Here is an 18,178-nt window from a genome sequence, read left to right as displayed (position 1 = left end):
GACATTTATTTGGATTCTATGAACAAGATTGACAACATGTTCATTTAAACTTAAACATTTTTAAAACCATTAAAAACATGACAATACACTTGACCTAATTATGAGCTTTTGATGGAAATGAGCCCAAGCTTAGTTCAAGTGCAACTTCACTTTGGAGTTTTGTGGAGGTTCTGATCCACAATAAAACAGAAGCTCTAGCATACTAAACTTTACAGTGGAGAGTCTGCAAGACTGACTGATAAAAAAAATACTTTTCCAACTTCTGTCTTACTCTGACTTCTTGGACCATGCTCCAAATTACAGCAGCTATTGGTCTTCTTTAAACCGATGTGAAGTACTTGCTTACAAAGGAGAAGCTTCAAGAAGGTGTGGTCTGTTTCTATTAAAATTTCTACCACTGGTTTTCCCTATTATGTCTTGCAGTTTCCCTTCCCTTCCCCTCCCCCATGTCTGCAGCTGTATAGACTGAAGGGCAAAAGTACCTGCTTGAGGTAGAGATAATCCTGTGGCTTCAACAGATGAAGCTGTTCCTGCTCTTCTTTGGATGTGCCCGCCAGTAGATAATAGAACACGTGGTAGTTCCTGCAGTTCAGAAGTCACAATATGCCATGACCGTGAATCTTGATTGGCACCAGCTTAATCTTAGCATTATCAACTGAACATGCAGTGTGGTTAATTTTATTATGCTGGTTTTATAGGCTTATAGTCTGAGAGGTACACTCATAACATTGTAAACAATGTTGATATGACAACAGATCTCCCAAGATATTGACATATGGATACAAGTTTTTCCAAGGATTAGAAACATTTATAAATGTTTTACATATACCTGTCACTCTCATCCCTGGACACCAGACGCCCCTTTTCCAGTAGAAACTTCTCAATAACTGCCCTGCAACCAGTACACAAGACGATGAATGTCAATGCAACCTGTGAAACTTTGCGATCACAGTATTATTATGATATTAAAGAAAAAGTCTGAAGGCCTTAAAAGGAGAACATGTATATTCAGGGATAAGCAGTTAGCTTCAGTGCAGAAGTCTTTTATATTTAGCAAATAAGTGCAGATGGTTAGGGTACTGTAAGAATATGCCTCACCCTCTGATGACGCCACTCTCTAGGTAGTTGAGCTGAATGAACTTGCCAAAGCGACTGGAGTTGTTATTCTTCGGTGTCTTCGCATTGCCAAAGGCCTGGTTAAAACATAAGCAACATCATTTTCCATTAAAATATACAAATTATGTTGCATATTTTGTACAGACACTGACAATCTGTAAACATAGTAGATGTTTTATGAGTGAAGAAGCCGTCACATCAATCATTTTGGTGTTTGGATGTCAAGACAGAGTTTTCGTGAACAACCTTATAAATATTAAGACAAATGAAGCTCATCTGAATTTGAACAATTAAAAATTGCACTGTATAACCTTACATTATATGAGCCCATACAGTTGTTTTTAACATTTTAATTTCTTTTATGTGTATATATTTTCTTATTGTTTCTTTTAATTTCGACATGGAAAAGCAAAATGGATCAAAACAAGCAAAGGGAATCAAAATCAACAAATTGAAAGAAACTAAATATTTTTTGCATTTATTATATGTAAAAAAAAAAAGTAATTGCAAAATGCAAAAATATATTTTAGGAGTGCATTTCTAAAAAGAAAAATAAATGATTTTAAGAATTATTTCTTTTAGCTTTATATTTAACATTTATTTCTCCTCATATTTAGATTTAAATGCACTATTTTCTTTAGCATGTGTGTTCCTACCTTGATCTGTTTATTGTTTCACAGTGCATGCACAGGTTTTCCCCCCTCTCTGGCACTCCTACCATCATACAGCTCCTGGATTTTTTATGCATTCTTTTTCTTTTTGCTATAATTCAAATCCCTGAACTTTTTTACTATTCAGTCAAACCTTGCAGCCCTTTAGCCAAAACGCTTGTTTGTCACCAACTAATAGAATACTCAATAACCATTACTCACAACAAACCTTGATGATCTTACTGTTGTAATTCTATTTAATATGTCAGTATCTATAATTCATCATCAACAACACAACAGACTCCACTGAAGCACAGAGGTGGAGAAAGTAGAAGTCACTAAACCATTAAATCAGCTCAGCTCCACTACAAGGTAGTTGAGTCTGTTACTGAAATCACCAGCTCTAAATGCATCGGTAGATCCAAAAACATGGCAGGACTTCTACTTTATACACCTCTGCTGAAGCAAAGTTTAAGAGTGAAATTGTACATGTGGGGTTGTGAACACTTTTTAGCTGCTGCTGACTGCAGATCAGCTGCTGCTTTTAAAGAATCAACGTTCCTATCAGTAAAAGCATCACTGGAAAACGAGTTCATATCAGCCTGTAAGGGTTTTGTCGTTCTTCATTCCAGTGCAAGGGTTGTGTCGTAACAGGCCGGAGCAATGAGTCTGAATGCAGCTTCAGATCACTGGAATGTTTCTCCACACATACCTCTGTAAATACTGTGGACAGGTTTTATACATAAACGGCTTTCTTTTTAAATTCCTTATCAGAAAAACTTAGATAAAAAGCGTGGACGCATTAGGACAAAAATGAAAGGCATGTTGAGGGAATGAAGCAGCAGTACAGATACGGAGACAGGTGTTTGCCATGGCTCATTTTTAGGTACTGGATCCCCAGAGGAAGAAGATTATAAAGGGTGGGTACTTAAGATATCCTCATACAAATGAAGAATAGGTCTCTCTCCCTCATTTACACGAAGTCTGTTGGTGAGTTCTGGCTGATCCATGAACAATACAGGTACATCTCAGAAATTTAGAACATTATGAAAAAGTTCAATATTTTTTGTCACTCATTTCAGAATGTGAAACCTAAACATTTTATAGATTCATCACACACTGTGAAACATTTAAAAGATTTAGTCCTTGAAATGTTGATGATTGTGACTTATAGATAATAAAAACCCAAAATGCAGTGTCTCAGAAAATTAGAATATTGGGAAAAACTTCCATTTTAGAAAGTCATGGTGTCACACCATAATCAACTAATTAACTCAAAATATCCACAAAGGTATCTTGAGCCTTTAAATGGTCTCTCAGTCTCGGTCAGATGGCTACACAACCATTGGGAAGACTTCCGACTTGACAGATGTCCAGAAGACGATCATTGACCCTCCACAAGGAGAAAATGCCATAAAAGGTCATTTCTAAAGAAGCAGGTTGTTCACAGAGTGCCGTATCCAAGCAATTATAATGGAAAGTTGAGTGAAAGGAAAAGGTGCACCAGCAGAAAGGATCACCGCAGCCTTGAGAGGCTTGTCAAGCAACATCCATTCAAGCATTTGGGGGAGTTTCACAAGGAGTGGACTGAAGCTGGACTCAGCGCATCAAGAGCCACTACACACAGACGAATCCTAGACATGGGCTACAAATGTCACATTTCTCGTGTCAAAGCCACTCCTGAACAAGAGACAACGTCAGAAGCATCTCACCTGGGCTAAGGATAAAAAGGACTGGACTGTTTCTCAGATGAAAGCAAATTTGGCATTTCATTTAGAAATCAAGTTCCCAGAGTCTGGAAGAAGAGTGGAGAGGCACAGAATCCATGTAGCTGGAAGTCCAGTGTGAAGTTTCCATAGTCAGTGATGATTTGGGGATCCATGTCATCTGCTGGTGTTGCTCCACTGTGTTTTCTGATGTGCACAGTCAACACAGCGATCTAGAAGGAAATTTTAATGCACTTCATGCTTCCTTACATACTTCTCAGAAGCCTGTCATTTCTGTTTAAAATACCCTTTTTTCATTGATCTAATGTAATATTCTAATTTTCTGAGTCACTCCATTTTGGGTTCTTATTATATATCAGCCACACCCATCAAAATTTCAAGAAATAAATGTGTAATGTACTCTGTGTAATGAATCTAAATAGTGTATGGGTTTCACATTCTGAAATGAGTTATGAAAAATATTGAATTTTTTCATAATATTCTAGTTTTCTGAGATGTACCTAGATATGAAGTAGATGTACAAAAACTTGCCTATCTACACATACACACACAAAACCCATAAATCAAAAAGTCAAGTTTGATATCTGAGCTGCCAGAATTTGACCTTTGGATAGAGGCAAACATATATTTACTTCTTATGATTAACTGTCCTAATAAACCCATTAATGTTTTATTTCAGTCAAAACTAGTAAGTATGAGACAATACATGACCACTGATGACATATTGATGGGAATGTTTACTAATTAGCAGCGCACAAAAAAAAAGAGGTAAAATCAAACCAAAAAACAGCATTTATTTTGTCTAATCTTGCCAGTAGTTTTAGTAAGACGGAGGTTTCCTTTTGCCATGCAGAAATGGATCAAAATTTCATGTTTTGATGCATTAAGATTGAGCAATGATCAATTAAAGAAAAAAAAAAAACCTAAAATTAAATCTATGGATATAAACTTCAATACATACAAGTAAAAAAAAAAAAAAAAAAAAAAAAGATCAAATATGCATGAAATACTGTGAAAATTGTCCACTGGCCCATCAAATTGATCCTGTGACCTCCTAAACTGGTCATGTTGTCCAAGTTTTAAGCAAAGATCAATCTAATGCAAAATGAGCAAAGTGCATGATAATTTAGTTTCAAAAGGATTTTAAGACACAATAGACTGAAAAAATGCACATAAGTGGGAGAAACTTAATAAATGCATTCATTGGATTGAGAATAACAGAAGGACTGTCTTGTGATCTAATCAAAATTCAACATCCTTTCTGGAAATCCCTGTTAATCTATAATCTGGCGACAGATTACTGGATTATTATTAACACACACTTCATCCCTACATTCAGTAGTATATAAATAATAGATCATGTGACCTGCAAAGGCACCAATATTACTAAACAAATCAGCTTTAGGGCTAATAGAGTGCCATTGCTTTTTTTTTTTTTATTTATTTATTTTTTTTAAAGAAAGATATACATTTATCAAAAACAATACCAAACCACATTCTGTACCATCAAGTCTCTGAGGTAAAAAAAAAAACAACAACCCACAAACAAAACGAACAAACAAAAAGACAAAAACAAAAGATAGCAATAAAGGAGACTGAACAGTAGAAAAACTGAAATATTTTGTTGTATTTAGCAAGAATAATAAAACATAGCTAATCCTACCTTCTAACCTGCCCCAACATTTCTGAGCTTTGTTGCTGCTGTCAAATTTCAAATAAAATACATGTCAATATATAAATATTCATTCCAAAGCTGGGAATTGGTTGTGTACTATTTTTACCTGACAGATGAATCATTGCTTTCAGCATTGTTTAAGCTACATCTTACAGTATCTTGAATCGCTCGTGTTGAAAAGACGGGGGGATAAACAAGGGCTTTAAACCTGCCTAGAGGTGCAGACTATGTATTATGAAAACCCACAATTCATTAATTAAACCTAGCTGGATAACAATAAGAGTGGAAGAGTAAAAGTGACTTTGAAATAAGCTTTTAAGCAATGTGAGTGGAATCAGGTGATTTACACTTTAGGCAGGTGTGCCAGCAGACCTGGCCCAGCCTGTTTCAACATGTTCCTGTTTCTCTTTTCTCTCTGGTGTTTCCTCAAAGACAACGCCCTGCACATTCCCAGTTTGCAGATCTCTTACACAAAATTCACACAAAACCCATACAATTCGACAAATACCACTCTGAGTGGGAGCTAGGTGCTTTTTATGTTTGTTTTGTTGTAAAAACAGAACTGATGAACTCCCAAATATAAAAAGAAGTCCTAAGAAAAGCTGCTTAAGGCAAAGCAATAGATTATCACAACAAAACTGATTTCAAGCCTCTCTGATTACAGATGAGGGTTTTGTTGCAAGCAAAGTTTGCTCCCTTTTTTCCCAGTTAAAAAAAAATTAAAAAACAGCCCAACTAGTCCGACCAACTCTTCAGGATGAGGCTGCAGGGTGGAAAGCAGTAAAGAAAAATGATCCATTCACAGGAAAAATACTGAGGTAATGGCTTTCCTTAAGAAGAACCTGGCTTGGCTTGTTCATTAGAACCAATAGTCGCTTTCTAATGAGCTCTTTGAGATTGTATGGGTGTGTCACTGGGAATAAACTGGGTTTACAGCCTGTATGTGGCAGGTTGGCTGCTGGGATGATAGAGATATAAAACAACATGTGCAGAAAGAATTCTGGTATTTCCACTAATTTCAGCAAAGAACCACACACAACGGCAAGGATGACACTGTTACCACATCAACAAAAAGTTTTCTTGTTTCCTAATAACACGATTAAAGTGAAGTGAAACTCACTCCTACTCAACTTCCAACTCTCAGATCCATTTCTACAAAAATAAATAAACAAATGAACAGCTTTATTTCACTAAAACATGAACAAGTTTTGCTTAGTTTGTCCTGCAAACTGTCTTGTGATCCTGTAAGGTTTACAAAAAGGAGGTGGGTTTTTCTTTTAAAGACATGTGGCCCAGTTTCATGTCAGTTATCAGTGTGGAGTTGTGCAACAGATGAACAAAACAGAAAGCGAGGGAAAATGTGGGTGAATACAGCGCCTGTTACTCATTGACACAGTTAACGTCGCGCACGGTTTGGTGCAGCAGCCACAGATGAGCCAAAGATAACTGCGAAATCGAAGAGATCTCTCAAAAGTGTGAACTCCCAGCACACAAATGCTGAATGGTGATTTCTGATGTGAAGAAACATCTTTCTTTAAATCTGGACGCGAGTCAAAAATGAAACCACAAGTCATCAGAGCACTAATTTTAGCACATCTAACAATCATAAAAAGGAGTATAGTTAGTACAAGTGTCAAGTAAGGGAGAGAGGTACTTTTTCGCAGTCAAATTAGGAAGTCTAAACAAAAGCTTGTGAGAGTAGTGTGGGCACTTCTGAACTATAGCAACTAAAAAAAGATTTAAAAGAAAAAGACTCACATCAATCTGTTGATCAGTAAACTAGCTGGACCGTGACTCAGGTTCTGCCATCTTGACTTTAGACAACAGTGTAAACAGCAGCTGCCTCATTTTATTCATTATCTCTGCAGACTGTAGCAGAAGCAGATGCTCAGCTTTGCCCAGGCAGTGTGCTAATTATTCAACAGATGACAAGTTGCAACTGAGCTGGATACACCAGCATTTTTCAACGTTTCTAGTGTGAGTGTTGGTTTCTGGTGGGGCAAACGTTGGAAGGGGAATTTGGAGATACTCGTGATAGGACCATTACGTTTTTCACACAGCAGGATATCTGTTAAATCTAAACAGATGCAACCAGCAACGATTTCCCATGACAGGGACCAGTTCTTTTGTTTTTCAGCATTTTCTTAATTTAGAGTCACATAAAAATAAAAAAAAATAAAAAAAGGGCCAAATGTTAAAACATTTTTCTGAAACAAAATTGTATGACCTTAAGAACCACATGATTAAATCTTAAATTTTTGTTGTTTTCTGAGCAAAGATGCCAAAGATGTTGTGATTTGGCTTCTAAAATGCCAGGATAGTTGGTTTTCTCTGATTTCTAACAATGTCTAAAGTTTCTTTTTGTCTTACTTGTGCTCTCTCTGTCTGATGATGCTACATTCATGTTGAAAATAATCCAGTGTGCTTTTTTTTTCTTCCTTCCTTTTACAATTTTGAAACCCCGGTAATGTAGGGTAAACCACAACAATGAGGAGGCTTCGATGTTACTGACCTCATGACAGACTGACCTACCTCTAGAACTGGCCCAGCCCCGAGGATGCTTCGTTCCAGTCTGGTGGAGTACGTCTTCTTGCTGAGTGCAGTCAGGCAGTGAATGAGATATCTGCTGCTTTCAGTCTTCCCTGAGCCACTCTCACCAGATATCACAACACACTGATCAATCTGCCGGTTCAGCATGGCGCGGAAAGCCACATCGGCTATGGCAAAAATATGAGGGCGTAGTTGGCCCAGTGGTTGGTTCTCATACATTTTCACGTACTTTGGGTTGTAGTACGCAGGTAAGAACTTATTAGGATTGATGGCGATTAGGATGTTGTTAATATAGGTGTAGATTTTGCGCTCATAAAAGCGCTGCTGTAAAGTCTCCAGAACACTCTCCTCAGACACAGTAGCGAGGTTGCAGAGGTCATCAGAGTCCTCTGTCGTGGTTTCTACTTGATTTGCTCCGTTGTTGCTCTGCAGCTGCAGAATGAAGTGGTATCCTTGGCTTTGAGGGTGAAACCTCTGCTTCTCTGGAGGCCACAGCAGAACTCGCTCCAAAGGGAAGTCCCCAGCCTCCATCAGCCTCTCCTTTCCACTGCTCTCTCTGACCTCCAGTAAGCTATATGTCTGAGTGGAATCCAGGCCCAGCATGACCACAGCATTGTGTATGACCATCTTCACCGTGTCCCCAGTGCTGACCTGAAGAGGACAGTGGGAAATTGTGTCCATTGACGGCCTGGAGTAGATCTGCACAACACGGGCCTCTTCATCCTGTCCAGGGGCCCCAGCTCCATCTGCAGTGCTCATCCTGATACTCAGACAGGCTTCAGCATAACTCACTGTCCAGCATCTACTGTGGAATCACACATAATGAGACCAAATGCCAATCTGAAGATAAACAATTTAAATAAAAGCCCGAGAATTTGGGGGATTTACGTCTTATATGACTTAACATCAACGCAGTAACCTTAACATAATCCCGATAATATCATAATAATCGCACACAAATTTCTCTCGCCCCAACTTGGTGACAGAAATGAACAGTGACAGGTGTCAAACAGGTGAGAAAGGTCGAATTAAGACTCACCTCAGGAGTGAAGGGACTTCATCCTGCAAAGACTAAAATCTCTCTGGCTGTTTGACTTCAACTGTCGCCAATCATACAAGGAAAGGAAGGGGAAAACACAACACCTGAGCTTCAAATAAATGAAGAAAAAGAAAGAAAAAAAACCACGAAGTTTCCCCAAAACAACTTTAAAATACCGCAAACCTAATTTATTTCCATTTTCCCGTCGCCTTTTCGCTCATAATTGCTGCTTCTTGAAGAAACGAAAGATTACCCTCCTCCCGTCCCTCTGGCTGGAATGTTGTATCGTTACTTCCTACATTTCCACACACACACACACACACACACACACACACACACACACACACACACACACACACACACACACACACACACACACACACACACACACACACACACTCTTATCCGCACAGATAAAACAAACTCGAGGAGTAAATATACGGATTGCTTCCGTTTCACAAAAATGTTGAACTCTTCAAGTCGAAAGGAAATGAAACTGTCGTGAAAAACAGACAAGCACGAACTGACACCTCAAAGCTTACTGGAGGAACAGTTTAATTGGCCAAATTTTGTTGCTACAGGTAAAGTGCACGGTGTGTGCGCCCTCGTGTGGCAGCATGTTGTATGACAACAGTGTCACTCGTACAACTAATCTTATTTACTTTTTTCATTTTTGTTGTTTGATTAATCTAAATACATACCTATATACCTGTATTTGTCACTTTTGATTTTAAATAAAGATCTATAGTTAAACCTATCTAAATATATATAAAAACAATTACATTATGTTCATGAAAATGCTTTTGATTATATAGCTTTGTTTGACCAAAAGTTTCCCCTCTTAATTTTTACATTTATTTTAGGCTTTGCAAAAAGGAAATGATTTTTTTTAGCATCTTAATTAAAAAAGTTGTTATATTACACCATCAACTTTTTTTAAAAAAAAAAGAGAGAAAGCCAAAGAAAAGGCAAAAGATTACAGGTTATACAATTTAGATCAACCATTGTTTTAAATCCACAATTTATCTCATTCATGGACACAGTTAGACTGAAACTAATTTTACCAGCAGGCATCAATCACAGTCCATCACAGAGATCAAGCAGTACTCAACTTAACATGCATTTTGATTGTAGGAGGAATACATAGTACATAAAGAGAACTCACATATCACAATGGGATCATGGACATACAAGACTTTGGCCAAAAAGTAGAATTTATAAAACTTGGTGAGAAAATCATCAGGCACTTCTAAAACATGTTTGTTAATGCAAATTCATAGAGAACTTTCAACGTCAATGATAAATACATTTATGAAAAGATTCAGGGAACCTGAGGAAATCTCAGTAAAAAGATCAGTGCAGGAAAATGGCAATGTGACTTTTGACCCTGTAGGGGACATTGCATAAGAAAATGGCTTTATTGAAACTGGGAATGTGTTTGAGTCATCCTCTGAAATCATCAACAAACATAAGTAGAACTGCAGCAGTTAATATCCTCAGTAACTCAGTGGTAAACATGCCAAATTCCTGTAAGTGTGTTTATGCCATCAAATCCTGTATCGGTTAAAAATCCTTGAATGGGCCATATGAATGGGCTCCACTTTGAGCAGCTAATAAAACCCCCAAACAACAACAAAAAAAACAGGTTTATCTGTATCGGTGAACCAAATTCCCACACAAATTGCGTGACTGTTTTCTGTATCAAAATGAATCCTTAATTCTTTATTCACTTTGGTTTTTATGAGAATGCTGTATTTTATTGTACAGTAACATCCTTCCTTTTACTTATATTCAGGATTTGAGTTTGTTTATTCCTGCAGAAAGCTTTTATTTAAAAATAAAAAAAATATCACCACATAGAGGCTTCACAAACAAAGCATATGAAATCCTAGATAAAGTACATTACAATGAAAGTCTTAGAAAAAGCTGAGTTTAAAATGAGTTTACTGTTGCTTAAAAACATAAAAATATTACAGTTTGGTTTCTATATACTACACCTTTGATGGCCTTTTTAAAATAGCAATTCCTAAACATCAGTTTTAATTTCCACACAATACAGGCAATTTAATTTCATTTCAAATAGTTTTCTTCCACACAAAAATCAGATTTATTAGGGATTGATATTCATCAAACTAAAGAAAGAGTTTTTTTTTTTTTTTTAGAAAAACAAGGTAAAATCTGGATATTTATGTCGACATAGGTACATGAAACTGACTGAAGCTGCTTCAGTTTAACATATCAAATCACAACTTACTTGGCAATAATGCATCAATTCCATCCATTCATCCATCCATCCATCCATACAGCTGATACAGGACACCCAGACCTTCTCCACATGCCACCCCCTTGTCTTTCTGGAGGGACTCCCCAAACTACCCTAAAGAAATCACCTCTGCAAAGTGTCTTCTGTCCACTCCGAGGCCGGAGAATGTGTCTGTCAGTCAGTCATTTACCAACCTGTTGACTTATCTCTTGAGTAAATTTAATTTTTCCATTCTGAAGTCCGATGAGGTGATGAATGATAAGACATTAACATTAACATAAAAAATCTGAAGCAAAGCTTTGTTTGAAGCTCGGTGTGGTTTAGGTGTCACAGAGGTTTCTGTATTTAACTCCACGAAGGATAGAAAAGTGACATTTGCCTATGAGATGCAAGTTAGGTATGAGGTGCACATGTTATGCAAACATGTACAGGCCATTCTAGGAGACACAAGGTCTGTCTTTGTAAAGCTTTATCATCTCTTAATAATTTTTTATGTAAAACAAACAAGCAAACAAACAAAACGGTGTCATTCAACACTGCTGATTTGTAACAGGCTGTTTTAGCTCACCTGCACAGGAACTTGTGTCCCCTTTGCTATGAACCACAGTGCTACATGAGAGAAAGGAGAACCTTTTCTGTTTCTGGATACACTTTACAACTTCCTGCAACATTAAATAAACTATACTGCTAAACAGCAAAAGCCTTAAGAGCCCTTTTACAAATAAGCTTTGCAGCACAGGTATGCACAGCAGTTTTTATAAAAATCAATATAAAAACATTTCCCTGCAGTTCAGTTTTTTTTTTTTTTAAAAATTTTTTTTTTTTATCCTTTACTTCTGAGCAGGCTGTAGTAATTTCTGCACCTCTCTGCAGATTTTGTAATGAGTCCAGAGGAAGATGACCCAAGGTGAGGAGTAATTGTTCACACAGCCCCTCAACAACTCTGGTTATCTAAAATCAATAGCATGTCTTATGATGATCAGTTCTGCTTATGCTAATGGAGCACATGTCCATTCAGGTGTATAATGACTGCAGAAGTGTCGAGCTGTTGTATCCCAATTTGGTGAAGACGCATGCGGACACGCTGACAGCTTATTATAGCGTGACGAATGAAGAGAGGCAACGCAAAGTGTTACTCAGCACAAATCAGCTGCTGCTGATAACGACTACCTGCAGAGGCAGCCACATCCACCCACGCAGAAGGACAAATTAGGACACACACTGCTGGAGGACCACATGCGTTGTTTTCTTTGTGTCATTGCTTCTGACAACATGCCTGAGTGGTAAAAATGTTTGGGGTAATTTCTGCTGTGCGACATTGCATTTCTTGGAACAATAATGATGGTCTTCGTGATGGTGACGAAGTCTCATTAGGTGTCACACTTGCTCCTGCTGGACTGAGCCAGTTCTGCAAACACACACTGAATCCAGTTCAGTAGGCACACGAGTACACAGCCTGCAAAACTCCTCTCTGTCACACATCTCAAAATGACTGAAACCAAATGTTTTAACAAGTTAAGGTTATATTTTAAACCCTACAGTAAATAGCAAAGAATGGGTAAATTTGACATGCTGTTGATATTTCTAATGACTGACATCATCTCTTATTATGAGTTTTTCGACATACTGCCATCCAAAAAAGACATATGACATTTAAAAACTGAAAAATAGAGACGTCTTTCATTTTTTCCTTTTTTTCCTTCACAAAGCTGCCATCATTCAGACAAAACTGACTTCTGCAAAGTTTGTCCAGACAAGCAAAGACTTTTAAAAGCATTCCTCTTTGTTTTACTGTACAGGTGCTTGTTTTCATTCAGGTCATTCTTCTCCTTTGCGCTCTGTTTATAGACAGCCAGGACTCTCAGGTATGCAGGCGCTCATTCTTTCATGTAAGACACTGAACTTAGCCACTGTGAACAATTCCTGTTTGGATCAATGCTCACTGATGAGCTAAGTTCTGCATCTTAAGAAAAGTCATCTCAGAGTGGCAGGAAATCTGAACGCAGTGTCTCTTTCTGCAAGAAAAACATTTCATCATACAACTCATAAACTTAAAGAGACTTTTTTTTAGAATGGAGATCATGGATCAAGTTGATGCTGCAATTACACTCGGCCCTGTAAAAGTATTATTTGTGGCTTTTAAACTGTGATTTATCCAAATAAAGAATCCAGGCTCACTGCAGGCAAAGAAACAGAAGTCATTTGCTCATAGAAAACAAACTATATTACTATAATACATTACAGTGGCAACTAAAATGACACAAGAGAGCAGCTGGCCGAAGAGTCAGACTATAAAGTTTCATTTTCTATACACTAACAAAATAGCTCCTTTCTGTAACCTGCACAATTGTATTCAAAATAGATTTACATTGCTCTTTAAAAGCAACAGTGGAGTAAATATTCCATCCTTTAACTAAGGAAAGCTGTCGTTTTAATCAGTTTTTTTTTTTCAAGACAGTTAATCTTCAAAAACTTGCATTTACAAGTCATAAATAGCTATTACTTTCATACAGATCAATGGAGTACGGGAAAATGACCTCTGAATGTAAACTTAGTGTATTGACCCTGCAAGTATGAAAACATTTAACATGATTTGCGTCGAGTAAATGTGCTAAGTTACTGGCAAGAATAAGCAAATGTTAAATCATGAATTACTAAAACATCAACGTTCTAAAAAAAGTTGACATGAATCAGACTTCAAATGAAGATCTACTTTCTCTTTTCACATGATGGGTGTTTTTTTTTCTTCTGGCTATAAGGAGTGTCTGCCTTCATCATTGTGTTCATATAGTTTGTCTGAGCCTCAGGATACAAGCTCAGTTTTCAGAATATACAGTTAGGCAAACAGGGGTGTCATGACATCACCGCTCAGTGGAAAACAACTTACTCTCATGCTTATGTGCCTCCATCTTGAGCCTCACACTAAAGACTATTCAACTATTAAAAAGAATACAAATAAATGTTCACTTTGAGAGAAGGAACATTTGAGATAGTAAACATTTTAACTCTCACTCTCAAAGAGGCACTAATCTTGTAAAAAAACAACCCCATAGTTGGGTAAGTTTCAAGGGTATCAGTGTCCAAATGAGGTTACCTGAGCATGGATACCATTATGCAATTTTTCATCCTGCTTTAGGAGAATAAAAGGCAGCTGCAGCCTTTGTCATCCCGCCTCCCCCTTCTTCTCCTGCTCTCCTGTAGAGAAAAAAAGTGTGATGATCTATCTTAGGCTTAAATACGCAGGACAACAAAGCCTCTGCTATCCCCCTCACATTTGATTTAGTTCAATTTTCCTGGACTTCTACCTGCTCAGGTTGTCATTATCTCATGGAGACGAAGGCAGTGTGTTTGTCTGAGGGCTGTTACAGGGAAAAAAGGTGGAAAGAAAGGATGTAATAAGATGTAAAATGCAGAACCATCTGAAGTTTTTCAGCAATATACTTGGCAAAAATAATGCCCCTCAACAAGCGTTCAGGTTCATCATGCTAACGCAAAGATTAAGAAACCAACCTTTTCTGATTTAATCACGAAAGCACCTGTTAAAGATGTAAATCTCAACCTACCTGGAAAAAAAAAACAGCAGGGGTGGTGATAAGGAGAGAGGCCTGCTGTGTTTCCAAATCCTCAGTTACTCTCTGCTGGTTTGCCTGTTTGCTGTTGTATGTTCTTAGCAAGACAACACCGCTTTCTGCTCCCCAAGCTGCTCACTGTGAGATGTGTGTGTGTGTGTGTGTAAATGAGGACGGAAGCATGTGTGAAAAGAGAGAAGGCTCAAAAGCGGAGGAGGAGGAAGAGGGAGAGAGGAGGAGGAGGAGGATGATGATGGGACAGGTGTGGAATTTACACACCCTGCTGGTAGCGTGTACTATTGGCATATTTGCCTCGGTGTGATGAGTCACTCTTGTTATTGTAGAAGTGAGAGAAAATGCGGGTTTCTGAGAAAGAGGGGAAGCACCAACTGCAGCATAAAGTGCTGGAAAGTCTGGCCAAAGTTTAAAATTTATATATGTATTAACAAAGAGGAATATTTAATCTTTTATTCACAAGCTGACACAATTTAATGAGGTCTTTTTTTCTTTTTAATAAATATATGAGACAAACCTTGATTAAAATGACATAAACAGACAAGAGGTGTTTTTCTTCGACACCTGCACACAAAGGGGGTGATTTTTGGGGGAGTGGATGGATCCATTCGGCACTTCTCCTCTTCAGGTTGAGTCTCCTTTGAAAGTTGTGGTTCTCAATAACTTTTGAATCTACAAAGGCATACAATAAATATAATAAGACCAAATGGCAAAATGATACAAAAAATACTTTAATGGTAATTTTATTCTTGAAAATGTATATTTTTCTGGACTGCAGTTCAACAACAGACAAGTGTTTTGTACAGAGCTCTCTTTTAATCTTAGTCTTGTTGAAAGTCATGCATTGAACTGACCCAAGATGTTAACTTGAACTTAAACTGCTATTTTTCCATCAGATAAACTTCTGCATAGCTTCATTTCTTCTCATTTTGTTTGAGCATCTAGCAGCATCTGTCGCTTAAATGGTCCAAACAACACTGTTTAAAATAAGCTGGAAATGATTTCCAATTTACAAAGAGTGGGAAAAAAGAAAGAATGTCATATAGAGATCAGATTTCCTTTTTAAGACTTAAAATATTAAGTAAACAAATTACAGAACCAAAGATAAGAAGTAAAAAAAAAAAAAAGAGCAAGAGTTTTTTTTTTCTACTGAAGCTGAAGTTTAACAGGGATTGAAGGAGTATTGTAACTTTACCTTACAAATCTAAATGGCTCACTGAATGATTAATTTTCAGATCTAGTAGAGCAAAAGCTTCTATAAATAAAACATATATACTCTTAAGCACAGTACATGTGATTTTACACAATATGTCCTCTCTGACCGTAGGCCTATGTGTTTCTCATGACAAAAATACAGACACATTAAAATGCTTTCTGCTTCTACAAACATGAGACTCAGTAAGATGTCTCTACAAAAAAAGAATCTTCATAAATATACCTCCTTGTAGTTGCTTTTTGTTCTCCACTTGTGTGGTATAGACCTTTTGTTCACTTGTAAACTCTGCTTGGTTATAACAAAGCAGAGGAATTACAAAACTTTCACCCAGTTACACGTGGGCCCTCATGTCAGTCATCATTCCCTTCATGTGCAGTTTGCCCACGCATGAATCAGGGTGGTTGTTTTCATTTGACACCTGCAACCTGATATGCAGTGCCTCCATATGTGGTTGCTACATGTCACTGTCCCTCTACAGCCGGGCAGCAGCTGAAAAAAACAGCGAGGCTGTCTTCACTTGTTTTTCTCCTCTCGCCTTTTAAGAGCACTCTGCAGCGTTCTGCTCTGGACCCTAATGCACCGGCTCCATTTAGCATGGCAGTGCTGTGAAACCCAAGATCACAGGCTGGGTCAAAAACAATTTCACCCTCTGATTGAGCTAATATCCACTTTACATTTAGAGGAGAAACATGACTCTGAAAAAGGTTTACTGTACATGTACAGATTTTGTTTTACATACCGTTTGATTGCAAAACAGTTAAAACCTTCAGGTCATTCATGCCCCTCACAAACACATTTGTCACTAACAACCATAAAAAAGGCCAAAAAATGAACCTTTACGTGACCCTGTAACCCCAGCTAGTAACTACACAAAATGAAATGCCATGAAAGAGAAAAAAAACACATCATTCATGTAACATCCAGCAACTTGTCTTCCATGATCACACCTGTCTGGTTTCTGAGGGGTCATTGTTTGGGAATGAGAGTTGCCCCTGAGCACAAAAAGATGAGGCAGCTTTTGTGTGAAACCAAATCCTGGTTGGAGTGATGGACAGCCCATGGTGGGGAGTGCTGGATGCATTAGCCCCAGCTAATGGGCTAGCTGGCTCCGAGAAGCCTGCCAGTCCATTATGTGCAACCACGGTTGAAGGAGTTTAAAGGCAAACATCTTTTGGACTGCTCTGATGTCCAACAAAGTCTCTTGTCATTTTCTGAACTGTGTAATGTCCACTGGCATGTTGTATGGTGGCCATGCTGCTATTTTCCAACCACTGCTGAGAATTGAATTAAAATTGTTTTGAAAATGGTTGAAGTTGCTTCAACTCTGACCTCAAATGTTTGAACAAGATATTGATTATTATTATTATTATTATTATTTTAACCTTGACCGGCAGTTATGTGCCCATAACCCTGATCATTAAAACAAAAGAAATAAAACAGAAACATTTATATGAAATGCTGTAGAGGTTACTAACTCTATGAATATAGGTAGCTCGTAAATGCTGAATATTTTTTTCTTTACATTTTATTAATTTATTTCAGACAGGTGAACATTATATATATATATATATATATATATATATATATATATATATATATATATATATATATATATATATATATATATATATATATATATATATATATATATGCTCTATGGAAAACATATATATATATATACTCATATATTTAGCTACACACACACACACACACACACACACACACATAATGATACCTGGCTTCAAAGTAAAAAAGTCTCACTTTTTTTGACCTAATCTCACACTCATAAATAATATCAAAGCATATCAAGCAACATCTCAGAAACTGAAGTGATCCCTGTGTCACTAATATGTTGATTAAAGCTGAAAAAAAGAGAGATTTTTCAGTACTTGCAGTGTGTTTCAGGACTCTGGCGCAGCTCCACATGAAGATGTGTGATAGATATAAAAAGCCAGAGCTCTTTATACAGAGCAGTGGATTGATTTTCATCCTTTGCTGCATGCAAAGCCAACAGGCATCATGGAGTGAGCAAGTAATGCAATCGAGCATGAGTGGGCACTCAGGCGGGTGCTTGTTGGATGTGCTGCAGGACTTTGGAGGATGTGCCGTAGAGGGTGCTGTTGCATTAATCAAATGTGGAGGTGATAAATGCCTGAATAGGAGTTGTAGTTGCCAAAAGAGTGAGTTAAAATGAAGGACAGAGTCTAGCAGGAAAGGTTGCTTCCTTCCAAAGGATAACGCAAACTAAACTGCTCCAGCAGTGCAGGATCCATTCTATCATTCTTATTTTGGTCATAATGGACTCATGACAAAATCTAAAGCACAAATAGACACAGGATAAGAAAACTAATCAAAATA

At 37.5% G+C, this 18,178-nt stretch overlaps 1 protein-coding gene across 1 annotated transcript in view; it reads right to left on the bottom strand.

The window, feature by feature from the left end:
• Nucleotides 1-8,477, bottom strand: part of LOC306758441 (myosin IXb) — a gene marked incomplete at both ends in the record, with an annotated part of 30,448 nt that extends 21,971 nt beyond the window's left edge. The window contains 4 exons of the mRNA XM_079243769.1: nucleotides 483-582; nucleotides 830-892; nucleotides 1,099-1,193; nucleotides 7,701-8,477. Of these exons, the coding sequence (XP_079099895.1) occupies nucleotides 483-582; nucleotides 830-892; nucleotides 1,099-1,193; nucleotides 7,701-8,477 (1,035 nt within the window). The remainder of the gene's footprint in view (nucleotides 1-482; nucleotides 583-829; nucleotides 893-1,098; nucleotides 1,194-7,700) is intronic.
• Between the last annotated feature and the right edge of the window lie 9,701 nt (nucleotides 8,478-18,178).

The sequence above is a fragment of the Telmatherina bonti genome (genome assembly GCF_933228915.1).
Source record: "Telmatherina bonti genome assembly, chromosome: 7".
NCBI classification, from domain to species: domain Eukaryota; kingdom Metazoa; phylum Chordata; class Actinopteri; order Atheriniformes; family Telmatherinidae; genus Telmatherina; species Telmatherina bonti.
Note: the sequence above shows the minus strand (reverse complement) of the source record. Positions and strands in the feature narration are given on the sequence as shown.